Source organism: Sorex araneus, chromosome 3, assembly GCF_027595985.1.
Source record: "Sorex araneus isolate mSorAra2 chromosome 3, mSorAra2.pri, whole genome shotgun sequence".
Lineage (NCBI taxonomy): Eukaryota > Metazoa > Chordata > Mammalia > Eulipotyphla > Soricidae > Sorex > Sorex araneus.
In genome coordinates this window covers 218,883,007-218,899,195 of record NC_073304.1, presented here as the reverse complement: position 1 = coordinate 218,899,195, position 16,189 = coordinate 218,883,007, and the positions used below count along the sequence as shown (strand labels likewise).

The 16,189-nt window shown below is 56.1% G+C and overlaps 1 protein-coding gene across 1 annotated transcript; it reads left to right on the top strand.

Moving 5' to 3' along the window:
* Positions 1-9,184: 9,184 nt before the first annotated feature.
* KRT9 (keratin 9) lies at positions 9,185-15,878 on the top strand. The gene is made up of 8 exons (XM_004608956.2): positions 9,185-9,808; positions 11,646-11,728; positions 11,869-12,025; positions 12,298-12,459; positions 13,513-13,638; positions 13,760-13,983; positions 14,307-14,845; positions 15,859-15,878. The coding sequence occupies exons 1-8, from the start codon at positions 9,185-9,187 to the stop codon at positions 15,876-15,878; spliced, it is 1,935 nt and encodes a 644-aa protein (XP_004609013.2).
* The last annotated feature ends 311 nt before the right edge of the window (positions 15,879-16,189 follow it).

Here is a 16,189-nt window from a genome sequence, read left to right as displayed (position 1 = left end):
GCTTCAACTAGCCGACTAGTCGACTCGTCATGGTATCAGTTTCAACAGCTCACTCATCTGGAACATGAATGAAGGGCACAGAGGGCGGGACTGGGGCTAGTGAAAGGCTTAGTCTTGAGGGCACAGGGGCAGGAAGCCTGGACTGAGGACCAGACGTGGGACCCCAGATCCCGTGCGGATGGGCATAACAGTGAGGGCAAAATCTCCTTTCCTTAAGTGGAGAACAGAAACGCTGACTCCAGCAGGCAGAGGTGGGTGGGCGGGGGGGACTTGGTGATCTCATATAGGCACTGGGGTTGAGCACCATGGCTGGCACACACCCAGGGCTCCATCAATGGGCCAGAAAGAGGGTGAGTTATTAGGAATGAAGTGACGTGGGTTCACTCGTGGCCTGGTCTCAACCCCAGGGAAGGGAGGCGAGCATCATGTCCCTGAGTCCCCTCACTACTGTCTTTGCACTGGGGTTGGCAATAAGAGGATTTGAACTGGACTGATCTTGGGGCAGGGGGCCGGGCAGAGAGGAGGGGCGTTGGGAGGCGCCTTCTCAGAGACTGGGAAGGGAGACTTTGTGGCGCCATGCCGGGAGCTGGGAGGAGGCCTGCCTGATGCTCCTAGTGATGGCCAACCCTATGCCCGGAACCAGGAATCCGAATGAGGAGCAGAGAATATTCGTCGTTCCAGGAAGGCCCCAAGCCAGAGTGCTCAGCTGGGCACACAAATCCCCAGACCGCCCCGAGCCCGGCAGGGTGCCAGAGTCTACTCTCACCCCAGAGGGAGGAGTAGTGGCAACTGAATTTCTTTCTTTTTTTTTTTTCTTTTTGGGTCACACCTGGCAATGCACAGGGGTTACTCCTGGCTCTGCACTCAGGAGTTACCCCTGGCTGTGCTCAGGGGACCATATGGGATGCTGGGATTTGAACCCGGGTCGGCCGCGTGCAAGGCAAATGCCCTACCCGCTGTGCTATCTCTCCAGCCCCAGCAACTGAATTTCTTAGACTTCGGTGCAGGGACTGGGTTTTCCAGGAGGGAAGGCCTGTCCGGTGCCTGGGTAGTGGACAGAGTCCACCTGGTGGCTAGTGGGCTCAGAGGCGCAAGGGGGGGGGCAGCTGGCTTCCTGGTGGGCCCAACCTGGGTACCGGGGACCCCAGACGATAAGGGCCCCCCAGAGCAGTCATCCACATAGAGGCAACTGCCCTTGGGGTTTTCTCCCTAGGCCCCTTGCTCCACTGGCAAGGATGGGGCCAGCATTGACTGGGATGTAGCTGAGACCGCTGCTTCCCACAAGCACCCCACTAAGACCAAGTCTGCCTCCCCACCCCCAGCCCCACCCCAGACAGGAACCAGGAAAGTGACTCCATAGTACAGTCTAGTGGACACGGAGGGAACTGCCGCCCAGCGTTCTGGCTCCAATCCCCGCCTACCCGCCAAAGCAATCTGGGAGGCACCCTTCTCCCTGCCCTGCTCTCCCCGCCCTGCCCTCCCTGCCCTGCCCTCCCTAGCGGGAGCCGAAGCCAAACTGAGGCTGGAAGGGCCCCTGCTCTAGGGTCTGGACCCGGCCAGCCAGGATGCTGGGCGCTGCTGCTCTGGCCTGCTCGCTCTGTCCCTCTGTCCCTCTCTCTCTGCAGGCCGAGCCCCGCAAGAGAAGCACGCCTCCTTCGCAGCCAAGCTTGAGCTTTTTGTTTGAGGGGATGGCGCCCACCTTGAAATTCAGAATTTGGGGTCTTTTATAGTTTGGGGAGATCTTTTTTTTGTGACAAGGCCTGAGAAGTGTCCAGGGAGCCACAGACTCTCCTTCCAGCACCTGCTCTGGAGAGCGGCTCTTCCCTGAGGCCACAGGTGACCTGTTATTCTTGCGTGGCCACCAGTCCCGCAGGCCTGTGAGTCTGGGTCTGGGCTCCCTCCCGAACTCCGAGGTGCCCTGAGGTGATGGGGGACGCCAGGACTTCAGGGCACATATAGGACAGATGCCAGCTTCAAGGCACTCCTGGTATCAGCTGTCGGGCTGGGGCTGTGAGGGAAATAGAGTTCTTCTGAGGTGCTCTGGTGAATGTGGGGTGGAGGCTCAGCATAGGAGAAAGGGTGTGGGGGGAGACAGAGAGAGAGAGAGAGGAAGGAAGAGAGAGAGATAGGGAGAGAGACAGAGAGACACACGGAGACATAGAGACACAGGGAGAGAGACAGAAAACACACAGAGACAGAGAGACACAGAGAGACAGGGAGAGAGACAGAGAGACACAGAGAAAGAGAACACACACACAGAGACAGAGAGAATGACAGGGAGAGAGATAGGGAGAGAGACAGAGAAACACACAGAGAGAACACACAGAGAGGGACAGAGAGACACACACAGAGAACAGAGAGAGAGACAGAGAGACACACATAGAGAGACAGGGAGAGAGACAGGAGACACAGAGAGAGACAGAGAGACATACATAGAGGGAGAGAGACAGGAGACACAGAGAGAGAACACAAAGAGAGAGACAGAGAGACATATATAGAGAGACAGGGAAAGAGACAGGAGACAGAGAGAGAGACAGAGAGTGACAGGGAGAGAGAGATAGGGAGAGAGACAGAGAGACACACAGAGAGAACACACAGAGAGACAGGGAGAGAGATAGGGAGACAGGGAAAGAGACAGAGAGACAGGGAGAGATAGACACAGAGAGAGACGGAGAGGAGAGAGAGAGAAGAGAGAGAGAATAGTGAAGGCCCTGGACCAGGACTAGTGAGAACCATTTGTTCACGCATTCATTCACTCATTCCTCATTCATGCACTCACTCCTCATTCATTTACTCACTCCTCGTTCATTCCTTCATTCACTCATTCAGGTGTGTTGATTTATTTTTTATTTTTACTATTATTATTTTTTTTGCCATACCTGACTGTGCTCAGGGCTCACTCTTGGTTCTGCTCTCGGGGATCATTCCTGGGTTTCGGGGATCATTCCTGGGTGCTGGGGATCGAACCCGGGTCTGCTGCTTGCAAGGCTGTGCCTTACCTGCTCTGCTGTCTCTCTGCCCCTCAGATGTGTTTCTGAAGCTTATTCCCCTTGGTGGGGGAGCCTAGGAGATGAATTGCGACAGAACCAGGAGGGAGACCCAGTGAGGAAGATGGCAGAGGGGGACCCAGAGGGTATGAGGCTGGGACTGGAGGGGCAGAGCACTGGCCAAGGCGCTATGGGGACAAACCCTGCCCACCTCCCGCTGTGGGGCAGACCCTGCCCACCTCCCGCTGTGGGGCAGACCCTGCCCACCTCCCGTTGTGACGAAGCCTCTCTGAGCCTCAAGGGCTTGAGTGAGTTAAAAGTGACTGTGAGTGGGTGGAGAGAGATGGCTCAATGGACTAGGGTGCAGACTGCCTACCCCCCAACCCCCAGCGCCTCCAGGTATGGCCTCCCCAAAACCAACCGAGCGGATGAACTGGGTCAGGGCTGGAGGGCAAAGCAACATCGTCCTATCTGGGGCCCTGGAGTCTCCTTGATGGAAGAAACCAGGGTGCCTTACCTTTGTGAGACCCCCCTGCTCCCTGGCCCCATTTGTTTGAATGGGGACTCAATAAACGAGAGCGAGATCCCAAATGATTTTTTTTTCTTTTTGGGTCATACCTGGCAATGCACAGGGGTTACTCCTGGCTCTGCACTCAGGAATTACCCCTGGCGGTGCTCAGGGGACCATATGGGATGCTGGGAATCGAACCCGGGTTGCCCGCGTGCAAGGCAAATGCCCTACCCCTGTGCTATTGCTCCAGCCCCCCCAAATGATTTTTGACTTTGACTGCCCCCCCTGCTTTCAGAAAAAGATCCCTCCCTCCCCTCCCCCTGTTCCCCGAAACGATGGACCTTCTTTAAGAGAACAAACAGAAAGTGCCACCCAAGGGGACTCCCACTCCTTGGGTGGTTTCGGCCGCCCCAGGGGGGCATCAGCACCCACTTTGGGAAAGACTGGACTGGAGGCATGGGGTGATCACGAATGACAGGGCTCCCAGCCAGTCCGAGAGGTGGTGGGAGTAGGCCCCGCCCCTGACAGCCTGGAAAGGTTGTGCCTTTCACAATCTATTGACACCCTCTCGGTCACAGCTCCTCATGCCCCCCTCACCGCTCCCTTCCCAGATGGTGGCCCGAGGGTGCCACCTCACTGCCTCTGCTCCTGACCATGCTGTTCCCCAAGAGTGCTCCCTAATGGTGTTCCCCACTGGTGCTCCCCACTGGTGCTCCTCAAAGGTGCTCCCTACCGTGACCCATGCTGCCCTCAGCCACGCCGACCCTTGCCATCAGCCACACCAGCCCCTGCCCTCCGCCTTGCCGCCCGGTGCTGCCACTGGCGCCCTGTCTGTTTCTCCCCTGTGGGGTGCTTCCTTCCCCAGTTTCTTCCTACTCACCCCCGCTCCCGTCTCTTTCTCAGGGGGACCCTCCCTGATCTCCCAGTCTGGGCTGTACCCTCATGGCAACCCCCCAGCGCCCACCACTGCACGGCACTCCCCCACACTTGGAGGATTATTCATTTTTCTCCCAGGCTCTGTGTGACCCCATTTTTTTTTTTTTCCCAGGAGGGGGAGGGAGGTCTGGCAGGCCGAGCCCTTCATGCCCAGGCCCGGGCCTATCCCCCGGAGATGCCCCTGAGGGTGGAATCCAAACCCAGTGAGAGACGGAGGTTCAGGTTTCCACTTCAGGTTAAGTGGAAGGAGATGACCGGGACCTCAGGTGGCCTCTGCTTGGCGTGTGCTCGGGATCAGGGCTGAGCCCTGACCCGGGGTGAGCTGGCTTGGTGGAGGCTGGGAGCCCGGTGAGGAAGAGGGGCGTGCAGTCAGTCACTAATGGTGGGGCGGGCGCAGAAGCCGCCCACCCACCCCCCGAGGCCGCCAGCTACTGGCTGAGTCAGGCGCTTCTGGCTGCCTGGGGCTCCGTGTCAGCACTGGGCGGGGAGCAGCCGCTTACGGGCTGTGGGGCTTCCTGGCTGGCGAAGACTGACCATGTCCCCAATCTCACCCTCCAGGGACCCCTCTCAGGCCAACTCTCTTCTGCTTACCTCCTGCTTCCTCTGTCTGAGTCCTCCCATCCCTCTCTCCCCCACCCTGCCCCAACTGTAGAAGGAGAGGCAGCAGAGTTTCTGGGGTACGGGGTGGGGGGCCTGAGCTGTGCCTTCTGGGAGGCAGGGGCTCAGAAATACTCCAGGGGAGTGCCGGCTCTCGGGGAGGGGGGTGCTGTAGGCCACTCCCCGCCCCGCAGCCCTGGTCCTGAACTCACCCTGCCCTGCTGGTACCTTGGTCCAGATGTGGAGAGGGGAGGGAGGTGCTGGGGGATGGCTCTGCTGGGGTCCCTCATGCTGTCTGTGGGACACAGAATCAGCCCCGCATGGGCCCCCACCCACGCCCCCATGCTGGGAGCAGAGGCAGCCCGGGACGGGGGGGGGCAGGCTGATGCAGGTGAGGTAGGTGGGCTTCAACCCTCCAGGCCCCGGCACGCATGGCCTCACCCACCCACTGTCTTTCTGCCTCTGATGACTCCGAAGGGACTTCTCAGGAGGAAACCGAGGCGCGGGACGCAAGGGTGAGGGGATGCAGGGTGTGCAGCCCGCTTCCCTTTTCTCTTCACTCCGCTGCCCTTCACTGACCCCTGTGCTGGGCCCGGCCCTCAGGGAGACCCAGCAGGCGAGCTGCTGCCTGGTGCTGGGCAGAGTGAGGGGCTTCTGGGAGGGGCTGAGTTGGCCCAGGGCTGCCGGGTGGGAATCCAGGAGTGCAGGAACGACCGCTGGGTGGTGCCAAGCCTGGATCCTTGGGTGAACCCGTTTGCAGAGAGGGCAGGGGCTGGGCCCGAGGCAGTGCTTGGTCAGCTCTGCCCTCACCCTGAGTCGGCCTGACCTCTCCTCCCCCGGTCCACTCTGGACCCAGGGGACACACCGACATGGGTGGGGGGAGGGCAGCAGAGTGGGTGCAGCTGGGGCGGGCACCCCTCCCGGTATTTGGGGAGATGGAGCTAGCAGAGCTGGGCGACAGCCTGAGGAAAGGCCCCAGTCACCCGTCTGAGACGCCCCTGCAGTGCTCCCGAAAGGCCTTCCAGATCTCTCTGATCTGCTTGTTGGCTTTTTTCACTCCCTGTGCTTGGCACTTCCTGCTCAGACACTTATGAAACTTCCTTTTGCTGGGTCAGCTTGCCTTTCGTTTCAACAGAGATGTCTTCCTGAAGGAAATCCCAGGACTCTGTAACTATCCAAGGGTGAGCTTCAGAATTACCTGTCAGATAGCAAAGAACATTTTGTGAATAAACTGATTTTTGTTTGTTTTTGGGCCACACTGGGTAGTGTTCAGGGTACACTCCTGGCTCTGAGCTCAGGAATCATTCCTGGCAGGGCTTCAGGGGACCATCTGGCGTATCAGGAATGGAACCTGGGTTTATTACATGCAAGGCGAGTGACTGCTTTACCTGCTGTACTATTTTTCTGACCTGCGAATAAACTCCCGCCCCCTCCCCCCCACTTTACTTAAACACCATGGTTTACAAAGTTGTTCATAACACAGTTGTTTCAGGTATTCAATGTACTAGAACCAAAGGTAACACCAGTGTTACCTTCCCTTCACCACTGTCCCCAGCTTGCCCCCCTTAGCAGCATAAAATAATTTATTTTATATTTCTTTGTTACAAAAAAATGTTCATTGAAATCATCAAAAAAATTCCATAAAAGAAAATTTGTGAAAATTGTTATATCTCACAATAGTGCTATTAAAGTCATCGTCTGAGGGTTGACTGAGTTGTTTCTTACTAGTTGAGCCTTCAGTGTTATTGCTTTTGTTTATTGAGCTTATCGGGCTTCTACGTAGGCTTCTTTCCCATCTAATTTGCTGTGCTCCTACTGGGCTGTCAGTAACTGTGGAGTTTGGAGGTGTCACCATGTGGCCATGCCCTCCAGGGGCTCCAGGATCTGTGGAGGTGGGACTATTCTCAGCTCGCCCTGCCCAGCCCCTGCCCCCTTCTGAGGAGACCCCAGAGTTTTCAGCTTGAAAACCAGTATACCTATGACTTCCATGGTCTTGGTGTCTCTTCTGAGACTAGTCGTGAAGCCGGGTCATTCACATGGCAGAGGCCGGGGGTGCGGCTCTGTGAATAAACTCTTCACAATAAGTCGTTGCTTCCTACAGACATGAAGCTGGGGACCAACTTAGGTTCTGTTAACCAGGAGATTTCAAACACGGATGGGTGTTCAGGAGGCTATGTCCAGGGGGTATTTGGGGGGGCAGCTGAGACTTACTCCTTGCCAAATTAGAAGATTGATAGCCAGAGGAAAGCAGAGCCATCCTTGCCAAGTGATTCTGGTTCACCAAATTGTCCCTGAGACACATCTCAGAGCCTCTTGGTCCTGTAGGAAGCTCCAAAGCCCTTTAGCTCAGAGATCCTGGCTTTCTGCTTTCTTTCTCATTCAGTTTTTTCTTTTTTTTTTATTTTGGGTTACACCTGGCGATGCTCAGGGGTTACTCCTGGCTCTGCACTCAGGAATGACTCCTGATGGTGCTCGGGGGACCATATGGGATGCTGGGAATCGAACCCGAGTTGGCCGTGTGCAAGGCAAACATTTTACCCGCTGTGCTATTGCTCCAGCCCTCTCATTAAGTTTTTACTGTCTCTCTGGAATGGCTGCTTAGCGTTCCTTCATCCCTGACATGGTGCTGGGCTCTGGACCAGAACCCACTGAGCAGGCACAGGGGGAGCTGGGTTCTTTTGTGGACACAGGATGGTGATTGGAGATGCAGAGAGACAACATGAGACACTATCAGAGCAAAGCAGCCCTAGAGGGAGAAACTAGGAAGACTTCCTGGAGAAGGAGGTTCATGGACATGTCCTCAAAGACCAGCAGGAGTTTTCTGGTAGGAAAGACCGGGAGGGACCTTTGGGTTGATGGAATCTGGGAGCAATGAGTGTCATCTAGGTGGGAAGGTGACTGGAGCAAGGTATGTCTGAGTTAGGGAGGGGGGACTAGGGAACGGCAGGAGATGGGGGTCAGAATGGAAGAGTCTGCATGGGCCTTGAATGCTGGGAAAGTGACCCTTTTCTTGGGGCAAAATTAGGGAGTGATTTGGTCAGACATGGGTCCCCTCTCTATTCGTGCCCTTATGCGGAGAGGGAGCACTGAGCAGTGGCTGGGCTCAGGCTGAGGGACACCCAGAGGCTGACTAAAGGACTCTGAGAGTCCTTCTGAGAGGTGAATGAGGGAGCTGGTGCTTCAGTGGCCAGAGAACAGAGCTGGGGCGTAGCTCAGTGGCCTGGCCCGAGCCCACCATCTTCTCCCTCCGACCTTGGTGGGTATCATGGAACCAGGTGCTTGCTTGTTCCGGAGGACACGGGGGAGTCTCTATGTCCCTCCTGGGCTTAGACCCAGCCAAGGTCATGTCTACAGCTGCTGCCAGAAGGCAATGAGGCTGCATGGTTCCTGTTCAGAGGTCAGCTAGCATCAGCCCCCCTTTACCTACCCAGTCCACTCCCTCCCGGAGACCTCCCCGTGTCCTCTGCCTGCTGTTTCCCACAAGCTGCTTTGAAACCAGCCAAGATTTTTCTGGCAATCCATCCATCTCCTCCATTAGACTGGAGCCTCCTCCATCAGACTGGAGTGTCTGGAGGGCAGATTCTACCCCAGCAGCCTCAGAGATCCTCAGGAAGAAGAAGAACTGGGCTCTTCATCCAATTGGGGTTACCTGTGGATCAGGGCTGTGTTCCCCCACACCAGCCATTCTAATGACTCCTGCTGCCCTAGCCCCAGTGGGCACAAAGAGGGCAGAGTGCCATCCGTGGTGTGTGTGGGGGGAATCACTCCCAGCCTGGGAGTCAACCCCAGAGGGGCTCAGTCTCAGATATGCTGGCAGCGCAGCCAGAGATAAACTACGGGATCTGGGTCAGCCCCTTGGGGGTAGTAATGATTTATGGGCCCCTGACAGCCTAATATCATTAAATTACCCCACACAATGGAGAGAGGTTGGGCCACCTCCAGGCAGTCACCAAAGGACGCGGAGCCTGGGACAGCCAGCCGCCTCCTTGTCCCAGAACGCCATGGAGGGAGGCTGGCGCAGAGGGCACACCCAGGTGTGCCACTTTCCACGGGGGATATAAGTAGGCTTTTCCCGAGGAACAGCCATAGACGAAGCAACCAGCTTCTACTCTCCTCCTGTTGATCTTACCTGCAGGAACCCACCGGCAGGACCATGAGCTGCGGACAATCTTCCTACTACAGCATCAGCAGCTGCGGGGCGGGCGGGGGCAGCTCCCGCTCCTCCTGCAGCCGCTTCAGCTCCTCTGGCGGCTACAGCGGCGGGGGCAGCTCCGGGGCTTGTGGCCGCGGTGGGGGAGGCAGTTACCGGTCCAGCTGCGGTGGAGGGTCTGGCGGGGGCATGAGCGGCGGTAGTTTTTGCGGAAGCTTTGGTGGAGGTTCCAGAGGATTTGGCGGTGGTGGGTCTGGGGGAGGCTTTGGGGGTTCTGGGATCTACGGAGGTGGCTTTGGAGGTGGGTCTGGAGGAGGCTTTGGGGGGTCTGGAGGAGGCTTTGGGGGCTCTGGAGGAGGCTTTGGGGGCTCTGGAGGAGGCTTTGGGGGTGGTTTCGGTGGCGGGGCTCCAGGCGGCGATGGTGGTATCCTGGGTGCTGATGAGAAGTCCACGATGCAGGGCCTCAATTCCAGGCTGGCCACCTACTTGGAAAAGGTGCAGGCACTGGAGGAGGCCAATGCCGACCTGGAGAGTAAGATCCGGGCATGGTATGAGAAGCAGGAGTCCAAGACCTGCCGGAAAGATTACTCTGACTACTACGACACCATCGAGGATCTCAAGAAGCAGGTAGGCGGGGTGCCAAGCTGTCTCCATCACTCTCTCTCTCCCTGCCACCATCTCAGTTTAGACGTTACTCTTCAAGCGGAGAGAAAAGCCAGGGAATCCATCTTTTGCAAACTCCACTTGTGTTAGAAACACATTTGAGTGTGGCACCTGCTGAGACTCTGGCCTGGGCTGTGGCCTCTGAACATCTGGCTCCCAGATCTCAGAGGTTGGGCAGAGTCAGGAAGAAGATCCACATGGCAAGCTTCGGGCTGGATGTGGGGGGCTTCCTTGTAGCCTGGGTCCAGATTGGGGTGTGGTCACAGAGTGGAGGGAGCAGAGCAATGGGGACCCTTCCCTGCGACCCAGAGGTGCCACCAATTGATTGTGGGTTCTGGGTCTGCCACCAATTGATTGTGTGGCCATGAAGAGCCTGTACTCTCTCTGGGACCTGGTCTTCTCCCCATTTAATGCAGAGGGTGGGAAGACCAGCTCTCAGTTTCAGCTGGTTTTAAACTTGTCTAATGCCATGAGAGAAGAGTGTGCATGCTTCTGCCCAAAGCATGTTGTCCTGATTCGGGAGAGGGAGCATCTGATCTTGTCTCTCTTCTCACTCCCTGGGAGTTTCAATCCTCTTGGTTTGAACAGAAATCATATCTTTTCCTTCCTGCTCCTTCTAGGCTCCTATCAGAGCCTGACTTGCATTTTTTCAGTCTTCTTGAACCAGATACACAAGTTACTTGTTTAAGTCATGAATGTCATCTACCTATCCATTCTTCTACCTATGTATTTATCTTCTATTCACATATCCATCCACCCATCATCCATCCAACCACCCATGCACCCACTTTCCTATTCATCTACCCATCCATTCATCCATCCACCCATTCATTCATCTACCTTTCCACCCAGCCATACATCCATCATCTATCTGTCTGTTCATCTATCCATCTGTCCTTCATTTCATTCTCCCTTTCCATTCTTCCTTCTTTCTCACTTCCCATTCACCCATCATTTCTCTATTCATCTACCACTCATTTACCCTTCCTTCCTTCCTTCCTTCCTTCCTTCCTTCCTTCCTTCCTTCCTTCCTTCCTTCCTTCCTTCCTTCCTTCCTTCCTTCCTTCCTTCCTTCCTTCCTTCCTTCCTTCCTTCCTTCCTTCCTTCCTTCCTCCCTCTTCCCATCCATCCATCCATGCATCCATGCATCCATGCATCAATCCACCCACAGTCACATCTATCCACTTAACTATCTGTTATCTGGTTAGTGAATAACAACCTGTCAGTGTTGTTGCAGGCAGAATATTGCTCCAGACTTAGCCTCTGCTCCTCAAGCAGTTCATAGTCTAGCCACTTGCTGCTTTTGCCTTCACACCATCACTGCCTCTGGATGTTCTATTTATTCCACCCCAAATCTCTTCCACTTATTCACTCATGTGTGACCTTAGCCATCCTTTAGGTAGTGACTATTTCAAGAACCACCTCCTCCCTGAACTCTTTCTGGACTTCCCTATAGCCACAAGTTCTTTCCCTCCCCCCGCCTGAACTAGCATACTCCAAACATCATAGCCAATGAGCAGATCCCTCGAGGAGTTGTGTGTCATTGATCTCGAACCCCCCTGAAGTTCTTGGTCATTTCTTCAGATCCATCCTGAGCGAGTGGCTAAAGGCCATACTCCGCGCCCTGTGGAAAGTTTCGAGGGTTGGGTGCCCTAATGCCAGATGTTGGGAGCACCTCCCACAGCTTGAGCATCTTTCTGGATGGGTTCCTCTTCTTCTGTGGCTTTGTCTGGCCTCTTGCCCCCTGAACCATAGTCCTAGGAGGGGAGCCTGTGTTCCATGCTGGCACATCTCTTTTTAGATTGTGTGTCTCACAGTGAACAACAACAAGACCCTCCTGGACTTGGACAATACTCGCATGACCATGGATGACTTCAGGATGAAGTGAGCCCTGCCGCCACTCCCCTTCCTCTCATAAGCCCTTTCCTCCACCCCTTGGTACTCTAGGTGTGGGGGGGGGACCCTTCAGGGACTGGCCTCTTCTTGCTCATTCCCTCTCCCCATCCCCGCCGGCTGCTTTGCAGGTTTGAGATGGAGCAGAGCCTGCGCCAGAGTGTGGAGGCAGACATCAACGGCCTGCGCAGGGTGCTGGACGACCTGACCATGCAGAAGACCGACCTGGAGCTGCAGTTGGAGTCTCTGGAGGAGGAAAAGAAAGCCCTCAAGGAGAACCACGAGGAGGTAGGGCCCTGATGCTTCTGGCTATGGGGACACCGGGGAGCGGCAGTGCAGAGATAGGGGGGAGGGTGTGTGTGTGGAGCGAGCTGGGTGCACTGCCTGGGAGACCTCCAGTCCCTGGTGCTTGAGGAGACTTCCAGATGCTGCTTAGCACTGCCCATGGAGGGGCTGGGTTCTGTCTCCCCACTCAGACCCTGGTTACAGCGCAAGGGGAGGGCAGTGAGGGCGCCGGCAGCTTCGGTCACCTCACCTCTTGGTTCCTTCCTCCCCGGAAGGAGATGAGCCAGCTGACGGGCCAGACCACTGGTGATGTCTGCGTGGAGATGAACGCGGCGCCCAGCAGAGACCTCACCAAGATCCTCAACGACATGCGCCAGGAGTATGAGCAGCTCAGTGAGCAGAACCGCAAGGACATCGAACAAAGATATGAGTCTGAGGTGAGCAGAGTGGGCCGCTGAGCTGCCTATGGGCCCCTGCCCTCCTCTCTCTCCCCCTTTTGCCATCCCCTTCCACCACCCCCCTCTATCCTCTAGACCCCTCTCATTCACCTTTTTTTTGGGGGGGGAGAAACACCTGGCAATGCTCAGGGATTACTCCTGGCTCTGTGCTCAGGAATTACCCCTGATGTTTCTCAAGGAACTATATGGGATGCTGGGAATCGAACTTGGGTTGGCTGAGTGCAAGGCAAATGTCCTCCCCATTGTACTATTTCCCTGGCCCCTCTGTCACTCACCTTCTGTCAATTCCATGGCATGTAGACAGAGTGATGGTGCCTGGCTATGTGCACAGAGCTCAGCAATCAGACACAGGCCACAGACGGCTGCTGGAGAAGCTTCGGGCCATACAAACCTGTGAATGGCAGCTGAGCATGAAAATTCAGGGCCCTGGGCAGCCAGGTTCTAGCAGAGGTCAGCAGCATGGCCCTCAATCAGCGTGAACTATATGCTGTGTGCTGACCCCTCTCCCCCATCCGGCTGGGTCTCCCGTCCCTGGCCTAGAGCATCCCAAAAGAGGACAGAGGCTGCAGTGTGAGAATGTGCATGTCTGCGGTCATGTAAAATAAGGTTAGAGGGCCAGGGAGGTGGCTCAATAGACTGAACACTTGCTCTGCACGCAGGAGGACCAGATTGGACCCCTAGCACTGCCATGGTCCCTTGGGAGCGACCCCCAGCACCTTTCCATACAAGCATAGAACTGGGAGTAGTCACCCCTAGCACTGCTGAATGTGGTCCACAAACAAACAAACAAACAAACAAACAAACAAACAAACAAACAAACCAAAACAAACCAAGTTTGGAAAGGTGGTTTAGGAGCAAGGTGTGAAGGATCTTGCCGAGAGAAAAAAGTTAGTTTGGGGGATCTGGATCGGAGAGTCCTGGGCTTTGACTTAGTTTTGACCCTGGAAAGTGGGTGCCATGAGAGGGGGCGGGACCTTGCCGTGGCAGCCTCAGCCCAGGCTGGTCCTCCTTGAGCTTCTGGTGTTGTTGCAGATGGCGCAGATCGAGCAGCAGGTGAAGAACAGCGGCGAGGAGAAGGAGTGCAGCACCAAGGAGCTGACCCAGCTGCGGCAAAGCGTGCAGGCGCTGGAGATCGAGCTGCAGTCCCAGCTGAGCATGGTTGGTGGTTCTGCTCTCCTGACCCTCTGCCCGGACATGGCGTGACATGGCAGGCTTTGGGGTGAAAGACGGGGAAAAGCCATCCCGCACCCCCCTGCTGAGAGCCTCCTTCTGCCCCTAGAAATCGGCCCTGGAGCAGACCTTGGAAGACACGAAGAACCGCTACTGCGGGCAGCTGCAGCAGATCCAGGACCAGATCAGAAGCCTGGAGGGGCAGCTGACTGAGATCCGGGCCGAGACAGAGTGCCAGAACCAGGAGTACAGCCTGCTGCTCTGCATCAAGACGCGGCTGGAGCAGGAGATTGAGACCTACCGCAGCCTCCTGCAGGGCGGCCAGGAGGACTTGTAAGTGCTAGGACTTGGTGGCATCCCTGGGAACGCCTAGCCCCTGACGTCACTTCCAGTCCTGGGACAGAGGCAGCTGGGAAAGTTCCTGTGCACAAGGGTCTCGTGAGGGTTCCTCATCCCATCAGGGGCCCAGGGGTCTGGCCAGTATAAAGGAGGGTGGCATTCAGGGACTGGTCCCGATTGCTGGGAGCTGTGTGGGGAGCCAGCCTGCCTTTGTCCTCCACTCTGTGTGAGAGACAACTGAGGAAGACTCGCGTTTAGGTCTGGACCGTGCAGATCGGTGGGGGACACTCATTTTCTCTGTTTTCTTTCCTGATCAGTGATTCCTGTGGCGCTGAACAAAAGGGCTTTGGAGGCGGGAAAGGAAGTGGATCTCAAGGTGGAAGTGGAGGCAGTAGCTCTGGAGGAAGCTACGGAGGCCACGGTGGAGGAAGTGGATCAAGAGGAGGAAGTGGAGGCCATGGTGGAGGAAGTGGATCAAGAGGAGGAAGTGGAGGCAGCTATGGGGGAGGAAGCAGTGGAGGCCATGGTGGAGGAAGTGGATCAAGAGGAGGAAGTGGAGGCAGCTATGGGGGAGGAAGCAGTGGTGGCCACAGTGGAGGAAGTGGATCAAAAGGAGGAAGTGGAGGCAGCTATGGGGGAGGAAGCAGTGGTGGCCACGGTGGAGGAAGTGGAGGCAGCTATGGGGGAGGAAGCAGTGGTGGCCATAGTGGAGGAAGTGGATCCAGAGGAGGAAATAGTGGCAGCTGTGAAGGAGGAAGTGGATCCAAAGGAGGAAGTGGATCCGGAGGAGGAAGTAGTAAACCACCCCAGTCCCAGTCCTCTTCCTCGAAATCTGGCAACTGTGATGATACACAAGGTAAGCAACAACTCGAGGTTGTGGGGTGGGACACAGGTGTTATCTGTCAGGGTGTTTCTGTTTCTGAGTATCTTTGGGTCCCTGAGTACTACAGACTCTGAGAAGAACTAGATTTAATGGAGGTCTAGAGTGAGGTATCATGGATGTACTGTGGGTCCTGAATGGATTGCTGTTATTTCCAAAGCCTTCTATGAGGCTAGGACCAAATTTCTACATGACCCGGGTAGCAAGAGCATGGGGGGAGGTTGCAAATCATGCCGTATCTTGTGTAGCTCCACCATACCTTATGAGGTGCCTTTTGGTAATATCTTCACTCCAGAGATCAGGAAAATGAGGCTGGGAGAAGGTCAAGAATTGATTCCAGATAGTACAAAGCATAACCGAGGGGCTTAGCAGGGTGCCAGGGCCAGTCCTGCTGACCACCCCGAGGAGGGGAGCCCAGACCAACAGCAGTTCAGGCAGAAGCGGTTCAGGAGTCGTAGTCAGTGGGTCTGTCTGTTCCTCCAGCTCGCACCAGTTACGAGATGCCATTTCCTAAAGGGACGTGTAGACAGAATGACTCAGGCAGGGCAGGTGCTCTCTAGGTCGGAGAGATCTTCCTCTTGCGCAGGCTGAATTTAGCCAAATAAAATGGGTAACAGGAAGCGAAGGCGGAGCTAGTGATGGGGCCGGAGCACCGTGCCTAGAGTGGCGGGGAGAGCTGGCCTCTGGTCGCTGCGGGTGTGTTTCTGTGCACCAGTGACTGCAGGGCCAAGGAGGGGTAACAGCAGCCAAAGAATTTGCTGATGAAGCTATCAAGGAGAAGAGGGAGCAGTTCAGGAGCCAGGGTCCTCCAAAATGGGGAGGATGTCTGCCAGGGCTGCCGTAGTGGACCTTTAGGAATCGGAGGGGAGCCAGGTGGGCCCAAGGTCTGCAGCTGTCTAGTTCCAGTGCCCCCAGCTTTGTCCCAGGTGCCCCTGTGTCCTGCACATCCCCGCACTGTCTCTCCTTCACCGCCTTCCTTCTCCCCACAGGCTACTTCATGCGGTATTAAGCCCCTTCGCACTCCCCGGCGCTCCCCCAGCTGAGCACCCTCCTGATGGACAGACCCCACGTGACGTCTGTCTGCTGGCGAGGAGCTCCCGAGCCCTGTGGGGTGGTCTGGCTGAGCCCAGATGCACCGGCTGCCTTTGACCTACTCACCTGGCAAGGTGGGGGAGACACCTCTCTTCTGCAATCTGGTTTGGGGTTGATCCTGCTCCCTGTTGAATCTTGACCTTTTAATAAAGTCTTTCTACTGCAAATTAAATGAGGACTCTGACCTCTTGTTTCTTGGGGCTTAAGAGTGGGGGTGGTTGGGGCTGG